Below are 19,305 nucleotides of genomic sequence, written 5' to 3' on the forward strand. Positions count from 1 at the left end.
CTAGGTTGTTGTCTTGCTGAGGGAGAAAAAGTCCTGTCTAGAGTTCAGTAGTAAATAGGCAATTCATTCTGACATAACGAGAAAAAAAGAAGTTAGCAGCCAGAGGTCATGGAAAGCAAAGATAGAAAAGGCCTATTGGATCATTTTCCCCATTCCCCCAAGAGGACTGCTGCGTGATATCTCATAGGGCTCGATCCAGTTTCCCATTCAAGCAAAGGGATCTTATCACTTCAGACATTTTTCCAAGACCCAGATCTTTTCTCATGAGCCCCACCTTCTTGGCTGTTATCAGCAAAGTAAGAATCTTAGAAATAACCTCGCAAATATGCATGGACAATGCTTTCTGCTCACCATCAGACCTGTCTGCCTCGGAACCCATTTCCTCTTCTCTGTTAGTGAAATTCAAAATTATGCCCTGGGACAAATTTTACTTTCTTGGGCTCCAAAATGATTGCAGAAAGTGACTGCTAGTCACAAAATTAAAAGATGCTCCTTGGAAGAAAAACTATGATAAACCTGCTGCTGCTGCTGCTAAGTCACTTCTGTCGTGTCCGACTCTGTGCAACCCCATAGACGGCAGCCCACCAGGCTCCCCCGTCCCTGGGATTCTCCAGGCAAGAACACTGGAGTGGGATGCCATTTCCTTCTCCAATAGATGGCCTATTAAAAAGCAGAGACATCACTTTGCCAACATCTGAATCTTTGTCCTAACAGAAGAATCTCTCTCAAATAGAATTCCTGCCTGTTTCAAAAGGTAAAAGAGCATGGGTTCTAGCACAATTCTTTGCATACAGACCCCTAGGACTACCCTGAATGAAGGAATAGATAATGTGCATCTAGAAAAGATGGGAGGAGATGGAGACACAAGTCTAGACAATTCCCCCGTCATATCCTACCAAAACATAGGGTCAATCAGCAGACATAAGCTGGAGGAGGGTGTGAGTCAAAGAAGTTTTGCTTTTTAAGAAAAAGGATATTAGAGAAAGAGAAATACTGTATGACATCCCTTATATATGGAGTCTAAAAAGAAATGATATGTACCATGGCTTTGGGAGGGAGGGGAGGAGGAAGAGGGTGAGATGCATGGAGAGAGTAACATGGAAATTTACAATACTATATGTAAGATATAGCCAACAGGAATTCTCTGTATGACTCAGGCAACTCAAACAGGGGCTCTGTGACAATCTAGAAGGGTGGGGTGGGGAGAGATGCGAGGGAAGGGACGTGGGTGTACCGATGGCTGATTCTTGTTGATGAACGACAGAAAACCACAAAATTTTGTAAAGCAATTATCCTTCAATTAAAAAAAAAGTGACAAAAAATAATAAATTATAAAACAGAAACTGACTCACAGACTTAGAGAAGAAATGTGTGGTTAGGGGTGGGGATGGGGAGGAGGGATATTTAGGGAGTTTGGGACTGACATGTACACGCTGCTATATTTAAAATGGATAAACAACCAAGATCTACTGTATAGCACAGGGAACTCTCCTCAGTGCTGTGGCAGCCTGGATGGGAAGGGAGTTTGGGGGAGAATGGATTCATGTATATGAATGGCTGAATCCCTTTGCTGTCCACCTGTAACCATCACAGCATTTGCTGTTGTTTAGTTGCTACCCCCATGGACCGCAGCACACCAGGCTCTCCTGTCCTTCACTATCTCCTGGAGTTTGCTCAAATTCATGTCCATTGAGTTGGTGATGCCATCCAAACATCTCATCCTCTGTCACCCCCTTGTCCTCCTGCCCTCAATTTTTCCCAGCATCAGGATCTTTTACAATGAGTTGACTCTTTGCATCAGGTGGCCAAAGTATTGGAACTTCAGTTTTAGCATCAGTTCTTCCAATGAATATTCAGGATTGATTTTCTTTGGAATTGACTGGTTTGATCTCCAACACTCTCAAGAATCTTCTCCAACACCACAATTTGAAAGCATCAATTCTTCGGTGCTCAGCCTTCTTTATGGTCCAACTCTCACATTCATACATGACTACTGGAAAAACCATAGCTTTGACTAGACGAACATTTGTCATTTGTTGGCAAAGGAATGTCTTTGCTTTTTAATATGCTATCTAGGTTTGTCATTGCTTTCCTTCCAAGGAATAAGCATCTTTTAATTTCATGACTGCAGTCACCATTTGCAGTGATTTTGGAGCCCAAGAAAATACAATCTGTCATTGCTTCCACTTTCCCACAATGTCATTAATTGGCTATACTGCAATTTAAAAAAGGGATATCGTAATGTTTTCGGCTTCAAGACTGAATGACTTAGTGAAGGACCAAAGATGAAGATGCAAAGAGGAGACGGGACAGCTACAGAGCCACATTTGTGAGCGGATGAGGAAGGACAGGATCAGGGCACAAGGGGAGAGGCTGGTCTGACATGTGTGCCCATAGAGTTCATTCTCTTTATCAGGAGAGAAGGGGGAGGTGCCGGCAGTTTGGTGATCTGATGGTGAGAGCTTGGCTCAGTTCTCCTTCAACAAAGAAGAGAATGAATTTTACGGCCATTCAAGTCCCCATGGCTCCTCCAAACGCTTTGGCTTCCACAGCCGATGAAGACAGGTTTTCAGTCTATTCTAATGACATAAGTTTATATAGCCTTTCACTTCAACAGGCGTCTACCCTATGAAGCACTGGTTTCAGGTCTTGGAATTTCTTCTAAGGAAAACTGTAGCTTCAGAATACACTTATTCACAAAATAGTCATTATATATTATTTATAATAGTCACACCTGTAATCATGTAAACCAACAATATGGAAAAGTGACTGCATGTTTAAACAATAAGGTAAGAACATGGGAAATTTCAGTGTTAAGATTTAAAAGAAATGTAGGCTCTAAATAGAAGCACAAAAGATAAAGGAAAATGTGAGCAGGGATTTTTTTTTTCCCCTCAGCTTTATTGCAATTGTTGTTGTTCAGTTACAAAGTGGTGTGACTCTTTGTGACCCCTGTGGGCTGCAACACAACAGGTTCCCCTATCCTCCACTATCTCCCAGTTTGTTCAAACTCATGTCCATTGAAAGTGAAAGTGAAAGTTGCTCAGTCATGTCCGACTCTTTGAAACCCCATGGACTCTATGGACTCTACTACAGTCCATGGAATTCTCCAGGCCAGAATACTGGAGTGGGTAGCCGGTCCCTTCTCCAGGAAATCTTCCCAACTCGGATTGAACCCAGTTCTCCCACACTGCAGGCGGATTCTTTACCAGCTGAGCCACCAGGGAAGCCCAAGAATACTAGAGAAGGTAGCCTATCTCTTTTTCAGCAGATCTTCCCAAACCAGGAATCAAACCCAGGTCTCCTGCATTGTAGGTGGATTCTTTACCAGCTGAGCTACTAGGGAAGCTTATGTCCACTGAGTCAGTATAACTGACAAATAAAACTGTAAGACATTTGAAGTATAAAAGTTGATGATTTGATGTACTTAAATGTTGGCTTAACATATCCATCAGCGTGTATGTATTTGGCGAGAATATATAAGCTCTTCTGTCTCAGCGCATTTCAATTACACAACACAATGCTGTCAACCACAGTCACCGTGTTCTATGTTAGATCCTCAGGCCATGGACAGCTTGTAACCAAAAGTTTCTACCCTCTTAACAACCTCTTCCTTTGTTCCCCAACCCCAGCTTGCTGGCAACCACCATGCTACTCTGTTCCTATGAATTTGACTTTTTTTTCAATTTCACATAGAATTAATACCACCCAGTATCTGTCTTTCTCTGTCTGGCTTATTAGTGATGATTGATCATCTTCGTTGTACAACAGAAACCAACAAAATATTATTAACCAGCTGTACCCCTACCTAAAAATAAATAAATAAAGCAGGGGAGCTATTTAAAAAAAAAAAAAAACAGTGACTGACTTTGAGTGGTATATTTTTATTGAATTCCTTCCCTTCTTTCCACTTTTCTCAATTTTACAGGTCTTCTATAATAATCATACATATTACTGTAAACACACAATTCCCTGCATTAAATTCCCTTGTACGTGAAAGATTCCTACTGGATACATTTGGGTTCAACTTCTTATTTTCCTCTTGACATATAATCAGGCTTCTCTTGTGACTCAGTTGGTAAAGAATCCGCCTGCAAAGTGGGAGACCTGGGTTTGATCCCTGGGTTGGGAAGATCCCCTGGAGAAGGGAAAGGCTACCCACTCCAGTATTCTGGCCTGGAGAATCCCATGGACTGTAGAGTCCATGGGGTGGGTCGCAAAGAGTCAGACAGGACTGAGCGACTTTCACGTTCGGTTTTCACTTTTGATGTACAATCACAGATATTTATTGAGTTCTTAAAATATTCAGACTCCCTTTAATGTACGATTGTAAGATTAAAGGGCAAATTTCTTAACCTTTCTGACTTATGAGTATCATTGTTCTCATCAGTAAAAAATGAGGATTTAATAAATTAGCACATGAATATATCTTAGAATAGAAATGATAAGCACTCAATAAATGTATATACTATTACTATTCATTTCCGTACATTTAACTTGTCATATTTTGCGACTTACTCCACTGGTTCCTTTCATTCAAGCACATGAGACACATTTTTGGTCCTCTTCACATTTTCTTTTTTTCAATTCTAAGCCAAGATAGTATCTCATATGATCCCTCTCCTTTTCATTTTGCAATAGTATTATCAAGAAATGAAGCAATTCCTTGGGAGGACGTACCTTGAGCAGGTCAACTTTCCTCAACAAGGGCAGACAGCTCGTTTCCTGCACGCCTCCCCGTATACTGCAGAACAAGAATTTTGTTAGGAACTGAGGGTCTTGCGAGCCTTGGGAACAGCACCAATTCCCAGATATTTAATTTAGCTCTAGTCTCATCTAAATTGAAATTTTGACATCGCATTTTTCTCACCCTAACTGTTGAGAGGGATTCTATCCAATTTGTCTTTATTTGTGGTGAAGTCAAGCCAAACCCCACAGGTCTTTATGGATGCTTTCAGTTATCAGGTGACGTTATTCAATCACTCACACACAGGATAATTTGAGATTGCGGGTCCCTATAACTCGACCCATATAATATTGCCACCCGGTAATGCCAAGAGATGCTTCAGAGAAACTAAAGGACGCAGTGGTTTGTAGCATGCATGTGTGAATTACACCAGGTTTTTCTCAGCTCCAGAGAAATGCAGAGTTGAAAGTGTTTCCAGGGACTTCCCTGGTGATCCAGTGGTTAGGAATCCTCCTGCCAATTCAGGGGACAAGGGTTGGATCCCTGGTCCAGGCAGATTCCACATGCTGCAGGGCGACTAAGCCCATGTGCCACAGCTACTGAGCCCACACGCCTGGAGCCTGTGCTCCGCAGTGAAGGGCAGCTCCCGCTCTCTGCAACTAGAGACAGCCTGCATACAGCAACACAGACCCAGCACAGCCAAAAATAATACAATTTTTTTTAAAAAAAAAAGAAAAAAAAAGTGCTTTCAAAAGGGTGGAGATTTTATTCCTCAGATTTAAAATTTGATATCTGTGCTGGTATGTGGGATCTTAAGGTTTGTCTTTTTTTGTTTGTTTGTTTCTTGTCCTACCTGATTTTGGGGCTTCCCAGGTGGTGCTAGTGGTAAGAATCCACCTGCCAACACAGGAGACACAGAAGATACAGGCTCGAACCCTGATCCGGGAAGATCCCCTGGAGGAGAGCATGGCAACTCTCCCCAGTATTCTCACCTGGAGACTCCCATCGACAGAGGAGCCTGGGGGGCTACAGTCCATGGGGTTGAGAGTGTTGGGTATGGCTGAGCAACTGAACACACACATTCCCTAAATTTTATACTTTTTCACCAGCTAAAGATCAATTTCTCCCTTTTTCAAGCATCCTGGCTTTCATTTTGCTTGTTATTTACTAATATAACTTTGAGTTTTCTAAAATTGCCTCAGTGAATTTGAAATCCCTTGGATTCAGAGGTGATTTCATGTAACCTGCTGACTTCATGCACATGGCACCTGATTTCCTTGGAAGACGGTCATGTCCCTCTATCACTAGCCTTGTTGATGGGCTCACATTACCTCGGAATCATTTCAATGCCCAGAGTTTTTATTTCTCACCCTGATTTTTGTATTAGGGAAACACATTACAGGAAATCATTATTCTGATGACAAAATCACTTAGTCCCAATTTTTAAAGATGGTCATTAGGAGTCAACAGCTCACAGAACAGGTGCTTATCCAATGAATGCCTATGAGAGTGAAAATAAATCACTAATTAGCATTAATGTTGGAATAGAAAATGATCAACTTAATGTCAAATAACCTGGCATTCTACAAAATGTATTAATAAGTTGTTGATGTAGCTGAAAAAGTGTGAAATTTATGAATGGGACTTTTACCTTAAGGACTTTTAAAACAAAATATACACTGGCTCTCTTGACTTTTTTCCTTGGCTACATTTATTTTTTAAAGTTTCATGTCTCAAGACAAATTATCTTATAAAATGTGCATTTTTGACAGGTTCGAGATTAAGGGAATCATTGACAGCTAAGTAGTGAGCTTTCTTGGAAGAAGGAGAAGATACATAAAAGATATACTGGTAAATATGAGGAGACTAATTAACTAAGCTGGTTAAATGCAAAGTGGTCTTTAGCTCCCTGATAGAACTGACAGCCTAGGCTGAGAGAGGGCAGAGGCCTGGGGGTCCCTGGATTCAGCCTTCAGGCCTCAAGCCTAAGACTAGAAGAGGCTGGCTATTGCAGAAAGAAATTGTTACAGATTCATGTAAACCAGCTCCCAGGTGGTTCAGACCTTAAAGAACCCGCTTGCAGTGCAGGCGACCCGGGCTCCATCCCTGGGTTGGGAAGGTGGGGAAGATGCCCTGGAGGAGGTCATGGCAACCCACTCCAGTATTCTTTCCAGGAGAATCCCCATGGACAGAGGAGCTTGGCGGGTTAGAGCCCACCAGGGTCGCAGAGTCTGACTTACTGAGCAACTAAGCAGGCAGGCAGGTTGCATTATTCACTTTAGACAAAAGGTAGAAACCACCCAATGCCCATTAACAAAAGAAAGGATAAAGACAATGGGGTCTAATACATACAATTCAATATTACTCAGCCTTAAAAAAGAAAGGAAATTCTGACCTGGCTACAACACAGATGAACCTTGAGAATGTTATACTGGATGAAATAAGCCAGTAACAAAATGGCAAATAGTGTAAATTCCAGTTACATTTGGCATTTAGAGTCATCTTACACATAGAAACAGAGAGCAGACTTGTAGTTTCCAAGGGCTGGGAAGATGGGAAAATAGGGACCTTTCCTATTTACTGGGTATAGAGTTTTAGTTTGCAACATCAAACAATCTGTGGCTGGATTGGACAACCATTTTGAATATACTTAACCTACTGGACTGAACTGAACACTAAAAATAGTTAAGATGATAAATTTTATGTTACGTGCATCTCACCACAGTTTTTTAAAACACTAAATAACTGAAAAGTAGAAACGATCTAGATGAGCTTAGAGACTTTTTTCTCCTGTGTCAATACTGACGATTCAAATGATACTTATATAGGGCTCTTATTTAAAACAGTGCGTTGTGTGTAATGTTTCTTCCAGGATTAAACCATTATCTAATATTTACAGACTAAAGCCTAACACTATTTTTGGCAAAATTCTTAAATGTTTGCAGGTTAAAAAGTATAACACTGAACCAAAGACTTTTTGTAATACTGACAGTAATGCACTTTTACATTTGTGCATTTAGACCGAATTATCACATACGTGGTGCAAATGAAAACGTATCAACTATATAACCTATTCCTTACAATATATAGGTTGTTTAAAATGAAGTAAAACTAGTGAAGTATTAAAAAGCAGAAATTTTATACTGTATTAAAATGCATCAATTTGTGGTGAGTTCAAAATACTCAGCAAAAATATTTCATAGAAAAGACCTGAATTTTACCCAGTTTCCACTCACATTGTTTTTATTTGAGGCCAAAGTTACAACATTAGAATGAATCATATAAGGAAAATAATCTTGAATTTCAGTAAATTTCATATTGCCTGATGTAAATACAGTTCTCGTTCTAGGTTCATATAAACAGAACAGTTACTAACTATAAATTTTAGATTCAGATTATGCCGCATGTATTCATTCACAGAAGCCCTTTAATTGCAATGATTTTTGAAAACTACAAAATGCTTAGAATAGATGGACATAGACATTATCATACTGAAGTAAGTAAGTCAGGCAGAGAAAGACAAATATCACATGGCATTGTGTACATGAGGTATCCGAAAAGGAAAGGGAGGGCACAAATGAACTTATTTACAAATCAGAATAGAGTCACAGATGTAAAAACAAACTTATGGTCGGTTACCAGGGAATGGGGGGATAATAAATTGAGAGATTGGGATTGATATATATACACTGCTTTATATAAAATACACAAGTAACAAGGGCCGGTGTACAGCACAGGGAACGCTACTCAGCACTCTGTAATGGACTATGTGTAATGGACTAATGGATATATGTATAAACTGATTCAGTTTGCTGTTCATCTGAAACTAATACAACATTGTAAATCAACTACACTCCAATAAAAATTAAAATAAATAAAATAAAATGCTTAGAAAAATATTTAATCTAAATATTAGTTAAGAAATACTTGAAACATCAGACAAGATCAGTTTTTAAACTGTCCTTAGGAAAATACTGTGGATAAGGAAAAATAGAATACAAATATTTCTGCTATAACTAAATATACATTAGTTAACATTATTCAAAACTGGAATAAGCAATGAATGTACAAATCAAACGTGTGACAAATGAACTGAAATAAAATCTGCAACACAGCTATATGCAACATTTGTATTCATGCATGCACACATTGGGACAGGCAGTTTTCAGGCTATTACCCGATGCCAAAATGTTTTGTATGGAGTAGTCTATTATTTGTGCTGTCACTCATTCATGTCTGACTCTTTGCAACCTCATAGACTGGAGCCCGCCAGGCTCCTCTGTCCAGGGGATTTTCCAGGCAAGAATACTGGAGTGGGTTGCCGTTTCCTCCTCCAGGGGATCTTCCCAACCCAGAGATCGAACCTGTGTCTCCTGCATTAGCAGGTGGATTTTTTACCACTGAGCCACCTGAAAATCTATTTTTTACCATCCTGCAAAAACCATTCTAAGAGAATATACTCTAAAATTTTGAAAATGAAGAAAATAAAAATTTTAACTATGGATTTCTTTTTTTTTCCTCTCCTCTCTCTCCCTTGTACACATTGTGCTTTTTCTGAAAATGTCCTTAATCCTTTTATGTATGTGACATCTATACTTTTTTTCACTTTGGGGGCCTTGATTCCTAAGGTATTATACACACTATCTTTGATATAGGAGCATTTCCCAGAGAGAAGACTGTAAGCCCATGTATAGTCCTAACCATGGAGGAAGGATGCTTTCCATGAATAATTAATTCTGGGCACTGAGTCTACCGCTGGAAGCTACTCCACTGTGGCCATGCCCTGGGTGCAGGAACAGATGTTGTGGCATTTCTTTTGCATTACTCTGAGTATGTCACACATTTAAAGCTATCCTGAAAATATATGATTCACTTGCTCTTTAAACAAATGATGAAAGAGAGAGAGGAAGACAGAGAGAGAAACTGGGACAGAAAGAGGGCCCCAAGGAAGCTGTGAGGCGTCCAGGTTATCTTCCCGAGAGGAGACCCCGAGCTGAAATGTGTTCCATTCCTCTTTTTAAGATTTTACTTCATGCGGAGCATTTTTAAAGTCTTTCTTGAATTTGTTACAATACTGCTTCTGCTTTATGTTTTGGTTTTTTGACCGCAACGCGTGTGGGATCTTAGCTCCCTGACTGGGGATTGAACCCACACTACTGGAAGGCGGTGTCTTAACCACTAGACCACCAGGGCAGTCACCTCATTCCTGTTTTCTACATGGGAATATAGGGCCTAAGGGAAGGTCACAAACAATTATCAGAATTCTCCAGGTAAACACAACTCACTGTTTCTCACTATGAAAGGTGCATGTGATGTCAGAGATGTTATATTTTCAGGCACAAAAAAGAATTAAAAAGAGGAGAGATTCATAAGAGATCAGTGAGTGGTGGGGTAGAGCTCAGTTGAGCCAGAGGTGGGCGGTTCCACAGCTAAGAACAGGACAGCCAGGCATATGTAATTACCAACTTCTGCTCTGCTAGACTCCTCTCTACATCCTGGTCAGAAACTCTAAAACTGCCATGTGAGGTTACGAGTCCTTCATCAGTGGCCTTCCCTTCTCTCCAAACCGATGGAACTGAAATCTCGTATAATGGGCAACAGGGAAGCAAGGGAAATACTATCTTCACCTTCTAGGGCTATAAATAAAGTGGCATTTTGTTCCTGAGAGAAACATAGATCTCTGTATTCCCCATCTGTTCACTGTGTAAACATCCTTGAAAAAATAATCCAGAACAAATGGTAGACCTTATCCACAAAAGATGCAGAAACATGAAGGGCCCTAAAGAACAGTCTCCAACTCTCTCCTCCCATGACTGCGTGAAATCAAGGACTCTCAAGAGATCAATCCAGTCAATCCTTAAGGAAATCAACCCTGAATATTTACTGGAAGGACTGATGCTAACGCTGAAGCTCCAAAACTTTGGCCACCTGATGTGTAGAGCTGACTCATTGAGAAATATCTTGATGCTGGGAAAGATTGAGGGCAGGAGGAGAAAAGGGTGACAGAGGATGAGATGGTTGGTTGCCATCATTGACTCAATGGACATGAGCTTGAGCAAACTCCAGGAGATAGTGGAGGACAAGGAATCCTGGCGTGCTGCAGTCCATGTGGTGACAAAGAGTCAGACACAACTGAGCAACTAAACTACAACAAGGATTCTCATGGGGAAATCTCAAGTCCGTTCCACAACAACAACAAAAATTTGTAAAGAAAAAAAAATTAGAAATCACACATTTTAGCTGAAACAGGGAAACATTTGGTATCCGTGGGTTTCACAGTGACCATGATTCTGTCTTACTTTATCATGGTCTCAGACTGACCTCTCTGCACGCTGACAGTCACCAAGATGGTTATGTCCAGCAGAACCAGATGACGGGCTGGCCGGGTGGGTCAGACCACAGCCCAGATGTCGGGGGACGGGCTGATGTTTTCTTTCTCAACTGTACCATTGAATCAGGACCCACACTGGGTCCTCTCCTTTGATATATTTCTTAAGTGTCTTTTAATCTTTAGTGGGCTCCCCAGCTGGCACTGGTGATGGCACTAGCGGTAAAGAACCCGCCTGCCAATGCAGGAGACACAGGAGATGCGGGTTCAACCCCTGGGTTGGGAAGATCCCCTGGAGGAGGAAGTGATAACCCACACCAGTCTTCTTGCCTGGAAAACCCCATGGGCAGAGGAGTCTGGCAGGCTACAGTCTGTGGGGTCCCAAGAGTCAGACACATATACACACAATCTTTAGAGTTCTCTTTCCATTTCTTTTCTTCTTCTTCTAATCTATTTGTTGAAGAAGTCAAGCCATTTGTGTTGGAGAAATTTCAAGAGTTTCGATTTTGCTAGTTATCTCCCAGATGTGCTATTTCACAAATCCATCAGTCTTTTAGGTCCTATAACCTGGTAGTTAGATCTAAAGGCATGATCAAACTCAGATTCAATACTTTGCCAAGAAAGAGGCAATGACATGTTTCAAGCACAGAACAAGTGATCTGGTTCCTTCTGTGATGTTAATTGGGTCCATTAGTTCATTAGAGGTTTTAAAGGGTGACTTTCTAATTCTCTTTTTTTAACAGTAGCTGGAATATATGTGGTCTACTCATTTCAGTGTCCCCAGCTATTTCCCAAGTGACTGAGGATGCTATGTATATTAAAAGAATAGAAAACAAGACATTGAGAGATGGAATCCATTCCAGTGTTCTTGCCTGGAAAATCCCATGGGCAGAGGAGCCTGGCATGCTGCAGTCCATGGGGTCACAAAGAGTCAGACATGACTCAGTGACTAAACCACACAACAACAGCTATTTCCCAAGAGACTTGCATATTAAAAGAATAGAAAATAAGACATTCAGAGACAGAACTCAGTCAAAATCATAAAAGAAGGAATTGGATACAGTTTCAGCAATTCTTTTAAGTTCTTGGTTGAATTTTTTGTGCTCCAGAGATAATATGAAGTGTCTGTATGTGAATGCTATGAAAAGGGACATATTCAGTGTGGTCAACCAGGACGTCAAGAGATGACAGCTTTCTGGAGTTAACTGGAGACATAAAATCTATACATTTCTTTTGTGTAAAGAATATAGAAAAAGTTTCTGTACTGCTAAATAGACAATTATCCTTAATACTGTCACTTTGGGTTAAAATATACATGCAATGTGTGTCAAGTATATTAGGAAGAGTAAGGAGTCTCTAACTGTAAAGTACTTCTTGTCACTGTGATAAGACCTTAAATTATCCAAAATACTTAAGAGCATATTCTTGTGGTGAAAGAATGAACCAGAAAGGTATATGTACTTCTATGTGTCTATGACACATTCCAGTTCAGAATGTATCACTAGTCACCATCCACAATAACTGTGGGCTTCCCAGGTGGCGCTAGTGGTTAACAACCCACCTGCCAGTGCCGGGGACACCAGAGCCTTGAATTTGATCCCTGGGTTGGGAACATCTCTGGGAGGAGGAAATGGCAACCCACTCCAGTATTCTTGCCTGGAGAATCCCATGGACAGAGGAGCCTGGCAGGCTACAGTCTATAGAGTCACAAAGAGTTGGACACGACTGAAGCAATTTAGCACACACACACACAATAACTAGCATTTATTCTGTATGTGCTCTAAGGTCATATTCTGCTATATACTAGGGCTTCTCAGGTGGTGCTAGCAGTAAAGAACTTGCCTGCCAATGCAGGAGACATAAGAGATGTGGGTTTGATTCCTGGATCGGGAAGATCCCCTGGATGAGGCCGTGGCAACCCACTCCAGTATTCTTGCCTGGAGAATCCCATGGACAGAGGAGCTGGGTGAGCTATAATCCATAGGGTCACTAAGAGTAGGACATGACTGAAGCAACTTAGCACGCACAAACGCACGTGCTACACTCTACCAACACTAAAGTATAAACATCAAAGAAATGTCAGCTTCATAGTATGTATTTAGACATAGAACTCTTATCTCCAGGTCAATTGGGTCTCCTGCCCCTCTTGCTCTCTCCTTGAGATTAAATTAGGGGATTCAAAGGAGAAGGAACCTGCTGAGCCCAGGGCAGCTGTTTGTCCAGCCTGTGGTGAGTTCTTCACTCAGAAAACCCTGACTTTGCTCTGTAACACTCCTGGCCACTTAGATTCCCTATGTGTTGGGGAAAATTGCTCAAAGGTAGACCAGAAAGCTGTCTAAACTCTACTACTATATTTTCCTGACATAATAAGCATAATACCCACTCCAGTATTCTGACCCAGAAAATTTTATAGATTGTATAGTCCATGGGGTCGCAAAGAGTCGGACATGACTGAGCAAATTTCACTTTAATTTATTGAATAGACCTAAATCTTTGATGAACTTAGAGTGCTTCCAAGTCATGATTTTTGACACCCATGACAGTCTTGAAGACAGGGATCTGGGGGAGACCAGACAGATACTGTGTTGACCAAAGACAAGACCTAGCATTTGCTTTTTGACTAAAGCTCTGATACATGTCAGCTTTATCTTAAGCTGATTCTTGCTTTCCAATGCAACATGTGACCCAAAGAAACACTGGAAGACCAACCTCTAGGATGCTTTTTAGGAAAAATGAAATACTTGATAGACTAGATCTATAGCATAAGTAAAATGTGACAAGGGAAAGCACATAATCATAGAATTGGAAGGAATATTTAAGATCAACTCATCACATTCCATGGCTTCACAAGTAGCTCAGTGGTAAAGAATCTGCCTGCCAAGCAGGAGATGCAGGTTCGATCCCTGGGTTGGAAAGATGCCCTGCAAAAGAAAACAGCAACCCACTCCAGTATTCTTGCCTGGGAAATTCCATGGACAGAGGATCCTGGTGGGCTACAGTCCATGGGGTCGCAAAGAGTTGGACACTGAACACACATACACACATCACATTCCACAGGTAGGAAAACTGAAATGACTTAACCAAAGATATAGGACAAGTGAGTAATATGTCTAGAACTCATGTCCTTGATTCTCGACTGCAAATCATTGAAGGCAACTTTTTTAGCACTTAGTTGTTATCCTGAACAATAAATACACTAATGAATGTGTAAGTTCATGGAGCATAGTGAAATCTCTAGTAAAAAAGGGAAAATATATTCAGAAAACTGCTGTACTTAATATCAACAGTAGCAAGACACCAAATTGTAATGAGTGTAACTCAACATTTCATTACTGCCTTCCACTGATATTATAAACCTTGGGCAAAATTTGGTATATTTGAAATTATATTAACTTTCCCGGTCATCAGGGTATCACTTAGTGGATTTTAACAGTAATATTTCCACTGCTAGTCTAGGGTCACCAACCAAAAAAAAAAAAAAGTTAATGGTTCTGCAAATGTTTCCTAGTCAAAAAAGAAATCTCTTTTATAAAGATACCATAAATTCTCCTGTCAATTTTCCTGTTTAAGTAATACCAAAGCATGTTTAAAATCATTTGAGTAAGGTTTTGAAATGAATCTTAAAACTGTTCATACAAAAGAAATGAAAAATATTTTTAATTTAAAGGTATCTCCATCATTCGCAGGAATTTCCTTGTATGAGAATCTAATTTGCTAATCAGATGGATAATATCTTCTTCAGAGTGAGCTATGGTTAATTAAATGCTATAACTGAACTACTAAGAAAAAACAGACCCTCCAAGGGGCAGTTAACTAGGTCATTACTTGGAGGCAAAGCAACCTAATCATTACCACAAAGTTCAAATTAGAGGAATTGATTTGAATATTTAGTGGACTCGCTGTGGGGTCAAACCCCTTGAGATCAGTGCATTCATACCTGACAGTCTTCTTAGTGTATTAAAATGGACTTTGATGAAAAATACACAGAATCAGAAAACACACAGAGAGGGAAAGGCAACATGTAGAGATGCTCCCACTGGGTTCAGAGAGTCCCCGATAAACTGGAAAGTGTGGAAGCATCAAGCTCAAGTCGGGACAGTCCTTAGCAGGTAACCAACATCCCTCTGCTTCTGACAACCCTCTGCCTTGGGACGTGTGGGAGGCAAACCTCTTCTAGAAAGAAGTACTTTCTCATAGGCAGCTACAAAGAATTAATCCTCTCTCCCTTGAAAAAATACTAGTTTAGTCCTTGGGGGTCAGAGAGTCAAGCAGAGAATGCAGTCGGCTTGTCAAGATGATACCCACAGTGGCACAACTGACAGAAGAGCAGTGAGGTTTGCAGAGATGGATGGACCTAGAGGCTGTCATACAGAGTGAAGTAAGTCAGAGAAAAAGAAATACCGTCTAGTAACTCATACATTTGGAATCAAGACAAATGGTACTCATGAACGTATTCGCAGGGTAGGAATAGAGACACAGATGTAGAGAACAAACCAGTGGACTCCAAGCGGTGGACAGAGGTTGGGCTGGAATGAATTGGGAGACTGGGATTGACAAATATACATTATTGATACTTTGTATACAATAGGTAACTACTGAGAACTTACTGTATAGTGCAAGGAACTCTACTCAGTGCTCTGTGGTGACCTAAATGGGAAGGAAATTCAAAAAGGGGAGATATGTATGCATGCGGCTGATTCATTTGCTGTACAGCAGAAATTAACACAACATTGCAAAGCAACCGTGCCTGCATGCTCAGTTGCTCAGTCATGTCTGACTCTTTGCAACCCCAGAGTGTAGCCCACCAGGCTCCTCTGTCCATGGGATTCTCCAGGCAAGAATACTGCAGTGGGTTTCCATTTCCTTCTCCAGGGACTCTTCCTTACCCAGGAACTGAACCTGAATTTCCCACATCGGTAGGCAGATTCTTTACCACTGAGCCAATATTCCGGGGGAAAAAAAAAAAAAAGGCAAGATCATAAATCCTTCCATGAACCGCTATTGTTAGAAATCACAGGAGACTTAATAATAATATTTGCCTTTGATTGCAAACAAGCAGAGACAATTTGAAAGTGAAACTTACAGAATATACAGCATGCTAAGATTCTATTTCAATGAATATTAGACTCTACTTGTTACAAACTCCAGGAAAGCCCTCTAAAGGTTTTACATGTGGGAGGCTAAGAGCAGATGATGTCAATTACATGAGCACATATCCCACAGAAAGCTACAAAAATATACTTATTTGGCATACAAAAGAATGGAGAGATAAATGTACTTTATCACAGCCAGTAGGAAATGTTTTAGTCCATAAATAAGTTATCTCATTTCATTTTGTTTACATTTTTTTAATTAGGCGAAGAAACCTTTCCAATTTTTTTTTCCAATCTTAGCCAAGTCCAAAATGAATAGGTAGCATCTCATCTGCCTGTCCCTCTCCATATCTAATTTTCATAGTAAATCAGTCACTTTCCACTTCAAATCCAAATCCAGGAACTGAAGTTATTTGCCAGTTTGCTATTACCTGGCAGGGGAGAAAATCTGGTTCCTGTTATTTGTGCTAAGTTGCTTCAGTTGTGTCCGACTCTTTGTGACCTCATGGACTATAGCCCACCAGGCTCCTCTGTCCATGGGATTAGCCAGGCAAGAATACTGGAGTGGGTTTGCAATGCCCTCCTCCAGGGGATCTTTCCAACCCAGGGACTGAACCCACGTCTCTTACGTCTCCTGCTTTGGCAGTCGGGTTCTTTACCACTAAACCCACCAGGGCAGCCCTTCTGTTGATTTGGGCGGTATTTTTCCTTTCCTGTGGTTTTATATGCACTATTTTCAATACAGAGAACACTAGACAAAGCCTTGCTGGAAGGGCCCTCTTGTTGGCAAAAGCCCATGTGCTGGAACGGTCACCTGACCTGGCCAGCAGGGACCCAGGGCTGATTCCCACCTGGGCACAGGCTGGCCAGGCTACAGCCTGGGGGTCCCAGACCCACAACAACTTTGGGGTGGAGCACTGGCTTCCCTTGTCCACACAAAAGGCAGTATTTGCATCTTATGGAACATTCTAGAACCTGTAGGCTTCCCTGGTGGCTCAGCAGTAAAGAATCCACCTGCTGATGCAGGACATGCAGGTTCTATTCCTGGGTTGGGAAAATCCCCTGGAGGAGGAAATGGCCCCCCACTCCAGTATTCTTGCCTGGAGAATCCCATGGACAGAGGAGCCTGGCAGGCTACAGTCCATGGGGTCGCAAAAAGTTGGACACAACTGAGCAACTAAACAACAACTGGAACTTGTAAAGCATAGAGACCTCTAGGAAGGAGTCTTCCGAGCCTCTCCCCTCAAGATGAAAGGAGGAGAGAAAGGCCCTCAGCCGGATTTCTCCACTCACACTGTCCGCACAGATGCCCTGGAGTCAGTCTGCTGTGGCTAATGTTCCATGTCCTTCTGTGTCTGTCTTCTTCTTTCCCAGAACACTTGAAGGAGAAGCTGGAAGAGTACATGGCTCGGTTTTCCAAAGTGAGGATCGTCCGCACCAAGAAAAGGGAAGGGCTGATCCGGACCCGACTCCTGGGGGCATCCATGGCCAGAGGCGAGGTCCTGACCTTCCTAGACTCTCACTGTGAGGTCAACGTCAACTGGCTGCCCCCACTCCTCAGTGAGTGCCCCTCAGCCTCCTGGGGTCTAGGCGGGGGAGGGTGTTTGCTTCTATTTAGTCTGCCATTGACGAAGGCTAGAGACCCCTTCGATGGGGTTTGCAGTGGAAGCCCTGAACTCTATTATTAACCATTGCTGGGAAGTATAGGTAACTATAAAACCACATTGAAATTACCTTTTTAGATAATGCAGTCTAACTTTGGTTCAATAAGGTTTGATTTCTTATCTTAGACATTCACTGAGTAAAGACTAAAAGGAAAAGGTGTTTATTATACAACCTACAAGTACAGTGGGCTTCCCAGGTGGCACTACTGGTAAAGAACTCACCTGCCAAAACAGGTGATGTAAGAGATGCAGGTTTGATCTCTAGGTCGGGAAGATCTCCTGGAGGAGGCCATGACAACCCATTCCAGTATACTGGCCTGGAAAATCCCATGGACAGAGGAGCCTGGCGGGCTGCCGTATACAGGGTTGCAAAGAGTTGAATACAACCAAAGTGACTTAGCACACATAAGCACAGTATGGTTAAAATGCACGCGCGCACACACACACACACACACACATAATGTTTAGCGATTATTACAGGATTGTTAAGAGATGAGAGCTGCCCGTTTTCCTAAGAGAAAAACAAATCTCATTATTCACTGCTGCTGCTGCTGCTAAGTCACTTCAGTCGTGTCCAACTCTGTGCGACCCTATAGACGGCAGCCCACCAGGTTCCCACATGCCTAGGATTCTCCAGGCAAGAACACTGGAGTGGGTTGCCATTTCCTTCTCCAATGCATGAAAGAGAAAAGTGAAAGTGAAGTCGCTCAGTCAAGTCCGACTCTTAGCGACCCCATGGACTGCAGCCTACCAGGCTCCCCTATCTATGGGATTTTCCAGGCTACCATTATGTAAAACTCCACATCACTAATAAGTCCACATCACCAACTTTGTCTAGGCCCTGCTGCAATTCTTGAGAGCATCTCTGAACTGACATTTGTTCTGATGCTACAATGAAAAAAGCATTCAGCCCCCAGAATACAGTCATGGTGTAAGCACTCTGACATTTTCTCAGGATTTACAAGGCTCTTCTCTTTTCCACTCTGGCTCCAGCCTAGCTGCCTAAATATATGACCCCTTACATTCACACAGAACCCTTCAAACACACAGAGCTGCCCCCCAGGTGATACATCTCAAATGATCACAAGAAGACTCTCTGACACTTGAACTGTTAAAAACAGCAAATGCATTCAAACTACAAAACCTATGTGAAGCTGAGTCCAAGCATTACTATTAATATTTCTTTAATTTCACAATGAAGACAGAGATAAAGCCCAGTCGTAGCTAAGGAATAAATTGTAAAATGAGAAAAAATGTGTTTCTAAAAAGTTCTTGGTCTGCACATTGTATTCCTTCATGTTCCTCCAGATTTCACTAAATCAACTTTTATTGTAAATATATCCCTGGTCTTGGAGCTAAAGCAAGTAACAACCGCCTTCACAATACCTGCCTCAGGAAGAATCGCTTGCTATCGACAAGTGCGCAGGATTTCAGGCGGAACTGGCAAAGCTCCATTAGTAAAAGATGCGGGGGCGGGGGCGGAAATCAACTGAAACTCTGCTGGATTTGAAACAGGAAATGATCAGCCGGTAA

General features: G+C 41.5%; 1 protein-coding gene and 1 long non-coding RNA gene across 6 annotated transcripts in view; one reads left to right on the forward strand and one right to left on the reverse strand.

The window, feature by feature from the left end:
* GALNTL6 (polypeptide N-acetylgalactosaminyltransferase like 6) overlaps positions 1–19,305 on the forward strand; it is a 1,496,936-nt gene that overhangs the window by 1,239,204 nt on the left and 238,427 nt on the right. The window contains exon 5 of the mRNA XM_055577661.1: positions 17,483–17,668. Coding sequence (XP_055433636.1) covers positions 17,483–17,668 — 186 coding nt within the window. The remainder of the gene's footprint in view (positions 1–17,482; positions 17,669–19,305) is intronic.
* Positions 1–19,305, reverse strand: part of LOC129649805 (uncharacterized) — a 191,975-nt gene that overhangs the window by 141,690 nt on the left and 30,980 nt on the right. For 4 of the 5 annotated variants that reach the window (XR_008713292.1, XR_008713291.1, XR_008713294.1 and 1 more), the window contains exon 4: positions 4,681–4,744. This is a non-coding gene — a long non-coding RNA (uncharacterized LOC129649805). Of the gene's footprint in view, positions 1–3,873; positions 4,092–4,680; positions 4,745–19,305 lie in introns of those variants that run through there. The other variant, XR_008713290.1, reaches the window with a different exon arrangement.

The sequence above is a fragment of the Bubalus kerabau genome, chromosome 4, assembly GCF_029407905.1.
Source record: "Bubalus kerabau isolate K-KA32 ecotype Philippines breed swamp buffalo chromosome 4, PCC_UOA_SB_1v2, whole genome shotgun sequence".
Lineage (NCBI taxonomy): Eukaryota > Metazoa > Chordata > Mammalia > Artiodactyla > Bovidae > Bubalus > Bubalus kerabau.